The 13,504-nt window shown below is 52.0% G+C and overlaps 2 protein-coding genes across 2 annotated transcripts; one reads left to right on the plus strand and one right to left on the minus strand.

The window, feature by feature from the left end:
• Window positions 1-6,709: 6,709 nt before the first annotated feature.
• Window positions 6,710-8,751, plus strand: CTRU02_200508 (chitin synthase I; the record flags this gene model as incomplete). Its single annotated transcript, XM_036718516.2, has 2 exons — window positions 6,710-6,919; window positions 6,976-8,751. The coding sequence occupies 2 exons, from the start codon at window positions 6,710-6,712 to the stop codon at window positions 8,749-8,751; spliced, it is 1,986 nt and encodes a 661-aa protein (XP_036589516.2).
• Window positions 8,752-10,634: 1,883 nt separating this feature from the next.
• CTRU02_200509 (golgi transport protein) lies at window positions 10,635-12,964 on the minus strand (the record flags this gene model as incomplete). Its single annotated transcript, XM_036718517.1, has 4 exons — window positions 10,635-11,286; window positions 11,350-12,582; window positions 12,638-12,857; window positions 12,925-12,964. The coding sequence occupies 4 exons, from the start codon at window positions 12,962-12,964 to the stop codon at window positions 10,635-10,637; spliced, it is 2,145 nt and encodes a 714-aa protein (XP_036589517.1).
• Between the last annotated feature and the right edge of the window lie 540 nt (window positions 12,965-13,504).

The raw sequence follows: 13,504 nt of genomic DNA on the forward strand, positions 1-13,504 counted from the left end.
TGAACGAAGTCGGATTAATTGATGTCGAAGAAAGACGACGCTGTCCAGTATGGAAGATGGAAGATGAACAACATGATCCGGGAGATAACAGACACAGTAATTTGGGGGATTACAGCCATGGCGCCTGCTTCCATGGAACATTACGGGCGTCACTGGGTAAGAGATGCTAGTCAATCACAATATGCCACTTCAGAGACGGCCAGAAAGAACAGGAAAGACCTGTTGCCAAATAGTCTGAGTTTCCTAACCTGGATTGTGAGAAGACAAGATTAAACAATGACCAGTTATACTTACCTCCGCACTTAATATATTTAATCAGCTAGGATAGAAGAGAGGCACGATTCCTGCCTTGAAATGGAAATATAACTAGTACGGGTAAGGACCTGAAGGGGCGACTGAGGAGCAGATACCCAGGCTGACGATTATAGCCATGAGCATACTCAGGAGGTAACCAGATCTTCAAACCTGTGAACAAAGTTATGCACGTGGAGTTGAGACTTGGACATGACTACTATAAAGTCTTACGGGGTCTGGTGCCTTCGTTTCGACAATATTTGATCTACCTGGGCATCCAATTCAGCTTCTGGAAACATCAACACTCTAGACACCTTCCACCTAAGCTGTGAATTGTGCAACGCCCGACAGATATCTTGCACAATGAAAAAGCACCTCAATCTGTGCAACACGGCGGTTAGTCGCCGTCCAAGCCGGAGAAAACGGCACAAACCCGACCTCAAACTCTTAGCACTCTCGTTACCGTTACCCCTAAGCCGCGGCGCTGCTTCATTCCGTCCTGAGCCCATTGTCACAGGTAAGAACCAGTGTGGAACATCGCAACCCCGGACGGAGATCATGCAATGACATCGATCTCAAGAAAGCCCCAGAGTAGATAAGCTATTTAGGACCCCTTGTGCGCCCCTCGTGGCCCGCGCACACCGAAAAACCCACCTTTGAATATTTGATGGAATACTCGTATACGAGTATTCAGTCTGCGCCTAGCGATATCATCGAATTTTCGTATAAACAGACTACACCTATTTGAAAGGGCCACCCTCCAACGCGTGTTTCTTCCCCATTTGCTTATCAATGGATCGCGCCATTTTTCCCGCCCTCTAATTTCGTCCCTAATCTTAACAAGTGTGCTAAGTTTGATGATCGTGATGCCGTCGGAAACTCCCCCAAGCTTGCTAGGTGGCAGCGTTTTCCCACGTTATTGCAGTGGATCAATCCCCCCCTCCAAAGCCCAACCCTTTTTAATCTCGCCAAACTCGCAAGCTAACACACCCCCTTCCCGATTTTCCGATTCGCAAAACGCTCCTGCATCCTTGCCATCCCTGCATCTTACCTTACTTTAGCTCCCTTTTCTTTCAACTGGGGTACCGTTTCATTTTGTTTGCGCCACATCTTCAATTTCAATCGTGGGGGCTTTCGGAGACTTGATGTCAGTGATGGACGTTGTGGCTTATCCACGTTCCTTTTGATAGCGAAGGATGGCAATCACAACGTCTGCTCGCTCGATCACAAACAATATCTGTCTACGACACGGCACAAGATGGGAAAACCACCTCCCTCTGCTGCTGTAGTATACCAGACAGAACCATGTCCTGCTGAGGCAGCCCGCCAAGACCTCGAAAACGCCCGAAGCCTCGTGGACTTTTTGCTGTGAAATACGACGCTGCCGGCGCCGAGACCGAAAGGACCACGCGGCCCCCCCCCTCGCCGATCTCGCCTCCGGCGCCACTGCGCCAGCGTACCAAGCTTCGAGGCCAAGACTTCCCGAGTACGTTCTCAAAGCCAGTGTGAGAGTGGCATGGCAGTGGATACCTTGGCGCTCCCGGTGCGTTCGTTGCGCGTCGGTGCAGATTGGAGAGTCCCGCCGGGGTTCGTGGGTGACGACGACATTTACGTTGCCCCAGATCTGCTCCTCGCGCTCTGCATCGTGAGAGGTCGTGTTGTACGAAGGTTGTATACGGGCTGGCGTATAAGGTGGGTTGTGAAAAGTCTGAGGTGGCGGGGTGCCCTTTGTCCACGAATGTGATGCCGTCTGTCTGCCTTGGCGTCGTTCAAAACCAGTTGTCTTGCATGTTGAAGCCGATGTGAATGTCTCCATACATACTTACTTGATCACGCCGATTGACAGGGTTTGCCTCGGCGAATCTATTCTGGGGAACAGTCTTGCCGTGAGTGTTTGATATTACGATAGCTTAGTTGAGGTGACCATAATTCAAGATGTATACTCGGAAATGTATCTGTCATGGAACTATGATGTATGGATTGCCTTGACTTCAGTTTTCTAGAGACGTGATTTCGAGATACACTTGATTGTTGCACAGCTGAATAAGCCTACTGGGTACTCCACCTGCTCATGACTCTCCGTCGAGCCGAGTTCCAAATTTCTACGGGCTGTCATGAAAATCACAGAAACCCGTTGTAGTTCTTGAAAATCGTCATTCTGCTGGATATCCCTTCTCCACTGTGACGTGCACCTTCAGGCACATCTAAAGCTCTTTGTGCTGACCTGAGTTTTCAACGGGTTCAAGCTAGTAGTGTGAGGTCCAAGTGTCTTGATCGTCATATGAAGCTTGACTCAGTCAAGGAGATCTTTATTTACACGATACAAGCTTGCTATTTATCGCAATTTCACAATCAAACCGGAGAAACTCAGCCCCGTCAAGAACAATTTCCACAATAGCAAACATGGAGTTAAAAAAATTACACTTGAAAGCCATGCGGCTGAGAATGGCGTTACTTGGCATCTGGACTGTAAGCTGGCACATCGCCAATACCACGACTTTTATCGCGGGCTGGCCCGCTCAAACTCAAAAAGAGCTGAGGCCAAAGTCGAATAGCTGAGAAGCTGAGACCCAAGGCCGACCTGGCATAGCGAGAAGGTTCACGGGGGACGGGGAACAAAAAATGATGCGCGCAGTGGTCGATGGAAGGTCTGGAATCTGGTGGCCGGGAGGTAAGGGAAATGGCAAAGAAACTGATGGTGTGTGGGAGAGTTGCGTGCAAAGTTCGGATTATTTTGAGTTTGAGCAAAGGTCATGGTGAAGATGGGATCAATCGCCACAGACGGGAAGTCAGGTTGCAACTCCCAGCAGCCACCTCGCTTGGGAAGTTGGCCTTGGCGGCGTTATCATGTGACGATCACACACAGGTGCCTCGGAAACAGGGAACCTGGGGTGATGTTCGAACATCATCGACAAGCATATGGTTGATCGGGGGAAAAAAAGAAAGACTATCTTTATCAGGAACGGCAAATAGAACTGGGTCATGCAAAGTACGAAACAAAATGTGAGAAATCAGGATTCGAAGAATTTGTTCTGGACGAATGCCGTGAGAAAGCGAGAGGATCCAAAAGGTGCAAAGTGACCGCAGCAGACCTCTTGAAGAGCGCCTGAGGCGATTCAGCCTCACTAGCGGGGGAGTGGAGGTCGTGTGGTGCAGCCACTCACAACGGAGATTTCGGTGTGGTGGTGTTGTTTCCGCGTGTTGAAGTTCTTTTGAAAACGGATGACTGGCATGAAGTTGAAAAGTCCGCGGATGAAGAAAATACACGAGTTGAGACGAGAGAGCGAGTGAGGCTGAGCAGTAACGAGATGTGGGGATGAAGCAGGAATCCGCCAGTGCTGTGTGCGGCAGGCCAGGCATGGGAGGGTGGAGGTGGGGGGGCTTGGAGGGAGGCGTCGTCACCTGGGAACAAAGTGTGGCGTTGCACAATGAGGTTTACCATGTACGTACAGTTTTGCAGTGCCGGACAATGCTGTATGCAGTATGCAGTAAGTAGGCTACGTACTCTTCCTCTACCTCTCTCCTTCTTCTCCAGTGTAATTTTATTTTTGGAGACGCATGCAAAGGTTAAGTAAGCGCCCCCCGCAAAGGTCCGAGGCTGCAATTGAGAGTAGCGATTCCCAGAAAGAGGGTAGGCAGTGTACGTATCTCTGCTGCTCCCCCTGTCGTTGAAGGAAGGCGCCGGTTACCCTGTCAATGGCTTCGGAAGTTGACCCCCCAATGGCTGGTGGTTCTCACCCCGGTCAATTAAACAACGGATCCCAGTAACAGTTTGCAACCACGGGAACGCGAATCGAATAGGCAACGGGACGGCTGTTACGGCACTTGCTGATTGCTTGGAAATATTTTTGGTGATCGTCGTCGCGGGTACCTTGCGTGCCTTTTCCATGGTGGTTGTTTGACGGGAGGGCTCCAAGATTTGGTCGAGTAGTAATGCTTTGGTGAGGTAATATGCCACATCATGTCAATTGCATTTAGAATTTCAGACGGATGATTGTTTAATTTGGCAACAGGGAAGACAAATAGGCAGACACACAGATGTAAGAGACAACAACACATGCGGATAGACAAGAATTGACACATTTAGCACCAACCTGAAATGCCCCAAGCCGAAAAAGAGAAAACCCAAGCGAGACAGATCATTATCGAATTTGCAGTGCAGTGCTGTGCTTTGCCGTCCACGCCGCTCGCCAATGCTGCTAGCACAATATAGTAACATGTGCCGACCAGACCGCAAGGCCCCAATCGTGGCCCGTCCTCTCAGCGATTGTGGCCCCCCCGCTCAGCCCGTCACACGCACTGCTGTCCCCTGTCATGGGCACTGGCATCCGCTGTCTTCTGGGACCCTGACTGCCCACCATGAGACCCCCCTAGCGACGTCACCCGCCCGTCCCCCTCGACAACCACCTGCAGAACTCAATTCTGAGGGACATTTATTTTGATCCTCTTTCGGTGAACATTCGACATGTGTGTTTGTGTATGTGGGCGAGGAAGCGAAAAATGGAGTAAAAGCAAAAAAGGTAGCCATTTCTTGTCTGTAGCGCTTTTATCTATTGGGCAATACCACGTTGCTCGAGGCTATTAGTTCCATTATGGAAAAAGAGGATCTATACTGCAAAGGCAACCGGGAATGGCATATAGTCAGCATCCCAAAAAATCCGCGCCGCGCCACATTTGGGGGCCTGAAACACGAAAGAAGCCCGGCCTTATCAGCAATAATGCAGAACCCAACGGCGGGCCCTCTACACAATAGCTCTCTTTATCTCTCTGTATCATCCCCCTATCCTGTCCAATCTCTGTCCTGCATAGCTTTAATCGTAAATTCGATACAGAGACGTATCTGTACTACCTATATTAGCAAAAAGAAGACAGTCAGAAAGCAAACAAAAATAAAAGAAGGAAAAGGGAGAAAAAAAAAAAAAAAACAGGAAAAAAACACACCAAAGATCAGCTCCCAAGGCTGACGGCGGAGCCCCTCGCACTCTTGGTGAGAACTAGTGTAATACCTGCGAAGCCTCCCCTCGTCGTCTCCCACAACAACCAGCGACCCCTGTCCATCCTTTCCCCAATCCTGGTTGTGTCGCAGTCTCGCCATCCACTCACCTGCAGACAATCTCATACGGCTCAATCACCTTGAAACCAAAAAAAAAAGCCGCCCCAACCCAGCATCTTTCGCTCGCGACGTCCTCCCTGATTCCATTTCCCATCTTTCGACCGAACACATCCCTTCTTTTTGCCTTCTCCCTCGCCCCCTTCCCGTCACTCCGAAACCCGTCAGGCGCATTGAGTTGAGCACCGACCCGGCTATACCGCCCCTTCTCGACGCCGCCTCCCCAGGCATACCCAAGCATTCTGGTCTCAAGGTTACCTCCCTGTCTGAATACCTAGCTTGGATTGGCTTGGAAGTGAGAAAGAGCAGCAATACGCACCACACACACACACACAACTACACACGCACATACTACTTACCACACGCACAGAAGGAGAGGGGGGAGAACAACCACCACGTACCCAAAAAGAGTTAAGCCAAAAAAGAAACATAAGGGCCAAAAAAAAAAAAATAATAAGGGGCTCTCTCTAAGCTGAGGTCGAATCGCCGAACCAAGACCCTCTCCATCCGACGATTGCGACACCATCTCTCTCCTGCGACTAAGCGTACCGATCCACCAGGCCCCGTCGATTTCTATTCCCCGACAACGCCAACCTACCTACTACCCTCTCTCTCTCTCTCCTCGACTTCCTCTTGTACCTATCCACTTCACACCCCCATCCCACTTCGACATCTCTTTGCGACGCTCGCCTTTACCTTCGCATCTCCTGAGTCTTGACCTTTTACTGGCCAACCAAGGTCCTGCACTGCACGGCACTCCCGCCAGCACAGCCAACATTCAGAAACACCTCCCGCTCTCCCCGGGGGGACAAGAACTGTCTACTTGATCCATATCGATACCCACCCACAGACTCTCCTGGTCACAAACATCAGACACTGGTTCCTTTGATTGAACCCCTCCCCTTACCATCGTAACCATGTCGTATAATCGTTTAGGCAAGTAACTTTGTTCCCCCTTTGATATTGCCTTGACCATTGGCGTCATTCATCCCACATCTGCCCTTCCCTCTACCGCAAAGACCCCCCCGGGAAAGAAGTACATACGCTTGTGCATACCTCGGACCGTTTCCTCGTCCGGTTCTGATCGCATTGTCTCTCACTGTCCAAAGATCTTGCTGTTTGCAGGCGCAGTCCACTGTACCTCCCGAATACGCAAACTGGTGTGGCGCAAGCTTTCTCTCTTTCCTACCTTTCAAGTTCCCGCTTTTCACTTTCTTAATATCAATCGTCCTGGGTCCTCTCCGCCTTACCGGACTGCCAACCTAACCTTCTCTTCACTTAGACGACGACTATTACAACGATCGCATGGACCCTCGTTACCATCGCACGCCTTCGCCAGGCCAGCCCCTCCAACAAGGCTACCAGTTGGAGGACAACCCATTCAACAATGCTCAGTACCAGCAGTCCCATCCGTCACATCTGGACGACCCTTATGCGCGTCAGAACCAGCTCGAGATCCCCGGCGCTCCAGCTCGCTTTGGCACCCCAAGTGACCATCTCCAACTGAACTCAGCAGTAAGTTTCATGCGCAGAGCTTCCACCGGCGACCTGGCACTGACAGCTCCCCACAGCACTCCGTTGACAACCTCAGCGGGTACGACTCACGGAGTCACCAAGGCGACTATGGCGTGAACCCCGAAGCGCATCACGATGCCTACTACAATCAGCCCTACGAGCCTTCCCCCCACGACCCCAACATGCCGTACGACCAGCCTACTGGCTACAGCGAGTATGATGACCACCGTCCGATGCTTGGCCACCAAGACAGCTCGCCTCAAGACCCATACACAGACGCTCCGACACCCCAGCCGGCTGGAGGCATCAAGAGGTGGAAGACTGTCAAGCAGGTGCTTCTGTACCGTGGAAACTTGGTTCTTGACTGCCCCGTGCCCCCTAGGTTGCTCAACCAACTCCCTCACGGCGAACGTGACGAGTTCACTCACATGCGCTACACTGCCGCTACTTGCGACCCCAACTACTTTTACGATGACAACTTCACGCTCAGACAGAAGCTTTTCTCCAAGCCGAGACATACGGAGCTCTTTATCGTCGTCACCATGTACAACGAAGACGAAATTCTGTTCGCCCGAACCATGATTGGTGTGTTCAAGAACATCGAGTACATGTGCAACCGCAAGGAGAGCAAGACATGGGGCAAGGATGCCTGGAAGAAGATTGTCGTGTGCGTGGTTAGCGATGGTCGTGCCAAGATTAACCCGAGAACAAGAGCTCTGCTGGCTGGTATGGGTGTCTACCAGGAGGGTATTGCCAAGCAGCAGGTCAACAACAAGGATGTCACTGCTCACATTTACGAGTACACCACCCAGGTCGGTATGTCGATCAAGAATGACGTCGTCACCTTGATCCCCAAGCAGCAGCCCGTCCAAGTTCTGTTCTGCTTGAAGGAGAAGAACCAGAAGAAGATCAACTCCCACAGATGGTTCTTCCAGGCATTCGGCCGTGTTCTGGACCCCAACATTTGCGTGCTTATCGATGCCGGTACCAAGCCCGGAGGCAACTCCATCTACCACCTGTGGAAGGCGTTCGATCTTGAGCCCATGTGCGCCGGCGCTTGCGGTGAGATCAAGGCCATGTTGGGAACCGGTGGAAAGCACCTCCTCAACCCTCTGGTTGCGACGCAGAACTTTGAGTACAAGATGAGCAACATCCTCGACAAGCCCCTCGAGTCCGCATTTGGCTTCATTTCCGTCTTGCCCGGTGCCTTCTCCGCCTACCGATATGTCGCTCTGCAAAACGACAAGAACGGGCAGGGTCCGCTGGAGAAGTACTTTGCCGGTGAGAAGCTCGAGGGTGCAGGAGCCGGTATCTTCACATCCAACATGTACCTCGCCGAAGATCGTATCCTCTGCTTTGAGCTTGTCACCAAACGTAACTGCCATTGGATTCTGCAGTACGTCAAGTCCGCTACTGGCGAGACTGATGTACCCGACACGGTCACGGAATTGGTTCTCCAGCGTCGTCGTTGGCTGAACGGTTCCTTCTTCGCTGCCATCTACGCTATCGCCCACTTCTACGAATTCTTCCGGTCTGATCACTCTATGCTGCGCAAACTCATGTTCTTCATTGAGTTTGTCTTCAACACGATTAACATGATTTTCGCCTGGTTCGCTATCGGTAACTTCTTCCTGGTTTTCAAGATCCTCACGACGAGTTTGGGCGACGACGAATTGCTTGGTAGGACAGGCGAGATTCTCGGTGTCGTTTTCACTTGGCTCTACGGTATTTCCTTGATCACCTGTTTCGTGCTCTCCATGGGCAATCGGCCAGCGGGTTCAGGACCTTACTACATCACGATGGTTTACTTCTGGGCATTTATTATGGTGTAAGTGCCGTCCATCAATCTCATTTGATCTCACAGCTGACCCTTTTTTGTAGTTACTTGCTCTTCGCGGCCGTCTTCATCGCCGTCAAGGCCATTTTGAAAGATGTCAACGACTCGAACGGTTTCAACATCTCTGAACTGTTCTCCAACCCCGTCTTCTATACCCTCATCATCTCCGTCATGTCTACCTACGGTATCTGGCTGATTGCCTCGTTGCTCATGTTCGATCCTTGGCACATGTTCACGTCCTTTGTGCAGTACATGCTGCTGACGCCCACTTACACCAACATTCTCAACGTCTACGCCTTCTGCAACACCCACGACATCTCCTGGGGTACCAAGGGTGATGACAAGGCCGAGAAGCTGCCGACTGTCAGCACCAAGGACGGCTCTGGAAAGACGGATCTGCCTGATGAGGCTGATCTTAACGCCCAGTATGAGCGCGAGTTGGGAGTCTTCGGCACCAAGTTTGTGGCGGAAGTCAAGCCTCCTACGGAGGCGCAGAAGGCGGAAGCCCAGATGGACTACTACCGCGGTGTCCGCTCTGTTGTCGTTCTCGCCTGGATGATTGCAAATTTCGGTCTTGCCGCCGTCGTTCTCAGTGCCGCCGGTCTGGAACGCATAACCCCATCCGCAAACAGCACCGAGGACCCGAACGGTCGCGCCAACATCTACATGTCTGTCGTGTTGTGGTCCGTTGCCGGTCTCTCAGCATTCAAGTTCATTGGCGCCATGTGGTTCCTTGTTGTCCGCATGTTCAGAGGTGTTTAAAAAGGATTTTTTCCAAAAACGGCTGCGTTCTTTTGAGAATGTCGCCACTGCATTTCTATCTAGTATGTTTTATGATGGCATTGAGTTTGTGAGCATTATACCCGCCCTTTCTTTCAGAGGAAGCAAAAGAAAAAAGAAAAAGGGCAAGGTGGATGGCGAACACGACTTCTGAGAGAGGGTTACACACTCTCATCATGTTTGGAGTACGACTCGGGAGGGGATGTAACTCTAATGACCTTTGTTCTTGTTGTGTTTTTTCTTTTCTGTAACGCATTGGGATGTTTCTTCGTATTCCGCCCCCTCTTGTTTGAGTCCCCTTCCCTCACTCCCCAATTTTTGTTTGACGCATTTTTGTGTTTTTGGCCTTTCTGATATCAATACGGAACCAGACGGCGTTTCTTTCTATTCTTCTGCATGTCCTTTCCGGTCCTTTTTTGTCTTTTGCGGATGCTCTGGATGGGCCCAGCAGGATGACGACCGGATTGGCGATTATAAATGGGATGGGGGAGGATGAGGAGGTTAGGGTTGAACAGAGGAGTCATAGACGGGCTGCTCTACGTAAAAAAAATATGATGAATGAGACAATAGAGAAACCCCCTTCTAGACGTTTATATTTCTTTGACTTGTGATTTTGAGATGTTTTGTTCGTGACGTTGTCTAGTACAATTTTTGAACATGGCTGTTGAATGCCTCGAGTTATTGTGAGTTTGGAGATTTGTGCCGTAAGGGGGTGCTACATGGGCGTTTGGTTTAGACCAAGTAATACATACCATGCGATCGATATAAGGAGTAGGTAGGCATTCACGAGTTGGTATGAAATGTTGTTCGTCTTAAGGCGTAGTAAACATGGCAATTGAGTCCCACGTTTTTAGAGATCATGGTGGTTCACAACGAGACGAGAAAGAAAGTAGTAGGATACGACGTTTTCGTAAACGAGATTTGGGAATCGTATTTACTCCTTTTAACTCAACAAGCCGAGGGTACTGGATACCGTAGGTAGATACATTTTGGTGGTGGTGGTGGTGGGGGGACGGGACACACCCAAATTAAAAAGACAAGGCCCCCCCCCCCCCCCTCTTCCCCATCCTCTTCAAAGCTAGCGAGCGTCCAAGAAACTTACGAGGCCACCTCCTTGCCCAACCTGTCCAGCTCTTGCTTGATGAACTCGTCGGCGTTGAGCATCTCCGTGCTGCCGTATACCACTCTCCTCCTCGCGCGGTCGCCGCCTGTCCGCGCGACCCACTCCTGCAGGTTACCGTACTCGTCCATACTGCCGCCGCCGACGGTGAATACGATGGCCTCTGAAAATCCCTGACGGCGCTGGCCGAAGCTTGCGCCTGTGCCTGCCGCCTGGCCGCCGACGTTCTGGCCTGGCAAACCGCCGGGGGCTCCCGAGGACCCACCGGCGCCGGCGCGGATGGAGCTCGGCGGGGGCATGGTGCCACGGGCATTGGCGGAGCGGGGATCGAAGTAGAGGTAGTTCTCCGTTTTGGCGATGGCGGAACTTGCTGCGGCGGAGGGGTCCATGACGGACTCCACGATCTTGGTGATGGTCAAATCGCGGTTGGCCGGCAGGAAGTTCTTGATGCCGCCGATGAGGGACTCGAAGTTGGAGGAAAGACCGGTGGGGACGCCGGTTTCCTTGAGGCGGTCGGTGAGACGGTTGGAGATGGAGGAGAAACGGCCGAATAGGTCCGAAGAGGCAGCCTGGTTTGTTTGAGGGTTGGAGATGGTGGTGAGCTGGGTCATCTTGGTGGTGGCGCGAACTCTGCGAGCCGTTGTTAGCATGGCGACTGCAAGGGATAGGGGGTGCATCGAGTGAGTGACTTACTGTCGGATATATGGGAGAGACGTCGTGTCTGCGCCAGCCTCGGTGAGGGCCTTTTCGAAACCCTCCCACTCGGCACGGGTGACGTCTTGTTCGGTGCTGAGGTACCAGATGACAAACAGTCTCAGCTTGTCCACGGGCTGGTCTCCCTTGGTGCTGTCCTTGAGGAGCTCCATGACTTGTGCCTTGGTTTGCTTCATGACACCTTCTTCTACTTGGAAGAAGTTGTCTAGCTGCCGGTTCTTGATGCCCGTCAGGAGTGCCGCAAGGATGTTCATGTGCATGTCGAGCACCGCCTTGCGCTCACGCAGCTCCGGCAATAGTGTGATGGCCGCCTTCAGATGCTGCGCGCTGGCGCTGGTATCGTTCTGCAAGTCCTCCAGGTCCGTTACTCCGGTCTTTTTCGTCACCGCCGCCGCGTCTTCCTTGTACCTCGTCAACTCGGCATCGATATCCTCCGCCACTTGCGGGAACGGCACAGCCGCGTTCTTGGCCCAGAAGAAATCGCTCGCCGTCAAATCGTAAGCCTTCTTGGTGGTTCCCTTGGCAGGGTTGTTTTCGTCTATGGGCGTCTCTATCGTGATTCTGTTCAATTTCATATTCAAAACATCATGGACTAGCGACTGGTAGGTCCATGAATGAGAAAGCATAGGTATTAAGTCGACGTTTCGGTCGAGAATGATAAGCACAGGGCGGGAGGTTGGGGTGCCGGCGGACGATGCTGGGCGGGTGTTGGAGGAGAAGAGGTTTTCCTTTGAGTTGAGAATGTGGTCGCGCAGCTTCCGGTCAAGCTTTGCCGAAATCATCTCGGCAGCTGCGCCCTTTGGGCAACGAATGATGGGAATGACGCCCATGGTGACAATAACACTGAATAGACCGCTGACAATCCTGTCCACCACTCTGTCCAGCTCTTCGTCGTTCGTTGCAGCACTGTTCAGCGCCCAGTAGGTGTGGTCTCGTTGCATACCCAGGTTGAAGAGATCCGGTTCGGCAACGATAAAGTTCAGGTATTGGTCCATCAGCTTGGCGATGCTCTCTGATGTGCCAGCAGTTATCGTCTGCTCTGCGAAGTCTTCGAGGAGGGGGCGGGGGATGGAGGAGAGGAAGTTGAGGTAGGCTGGGTTGTACAGGCCCTTTTGGAGATCGCTAGTGATGTTTTGTAGGTTCTGCGGCGTGGGCTCGACTAGGTAGATGACTGGTACGTCTGGAATGGCATGTCGAGAGGCTCTAATGTGCCTAAGCCGGTGTTAGCATGTCGCGGGACCAAGAGCGAAGACGGGGACCAATCTACATGTGCATAGTGATGCCCAGCGCTCGAAGATCGCTGACGCGAAGAACACTGCTGATGACATCTCGGCCGAGGTCATCGAACACGAGGACCTTCCATAAGGGATCGCCATCGGAGGTTATGATAGAGCCAGCAGGCCCAAGTGCGCCGCCATTGGCCTGGGTGGTGTCGGTCTCATTCTCGTCGATATTGTCGTTCAAGCTAAGAAGCTTCTTAAGTGCCGCTACATTAAACCAAGCGTCAGTTTCAAGCTTGACCAACAGATGAGAGCGGATGAGTTTGCGACGTACAGATCTGGCGATCGCGCAGCGAGTGGCCCTTCGCTGCCATGGCGATGGTGATGGTGGGGTGGGAGCTTCACAGCTCTAGCTAGCTGGGGGGGAGCTGGGGTTTCCACAGGCTGCGAAGGAACAAGTCACATAAAACCAATACCAAGGCAAGCAGAAGCTATTGCAGGTATTAGGCTACGGCTTCAATCGATTGTGTCCGGTTATCGCGTTGGGAAATTCGAGGATGATGCTTTGCTTGCGACAGGGACAGGTACGTACACAGCTCCAGCATCGGTGTCCTCAAAGTACCGTCGAGCCACATTTCCAAGACGATGCTTCTGGTGCTGGTGCTGGTGCTGGAGTGGATACGGTACAATGCTATGAGTCGGCAATACTGAGTCTCCGTGTTCCGACGGTGGGGATAATCGTTCTATGGAGGGGCTGGGGCAGCCCCCCCAATGACCTACTCAGGTACCCAAAACCAAACTATGAGCGAGCGAACCTCTCAGGTTGTGAGTACCTCTGCAAATTGGCTGTCCAAGCGCCCCAATAAGTGTTTTGTATATAGATGGTGCGCTGCCTTGATACACACAAGAAGCTA

Source organism: Colletotrichum truncatum (genome assembly GCF_014235925.2).
Source record: "Colletotrichum truncatum strain CMES1059 chromosome Unknown Contig_0001, whole genome shotgun sequence".
Classification (NCBI taxonomy): Eukaryota; Fungi; Ascomycota; class Sordariomycetes; order Glomerellales; family Glomerellaceae; genus Colletotrichum; species Colletotrichum truncatum.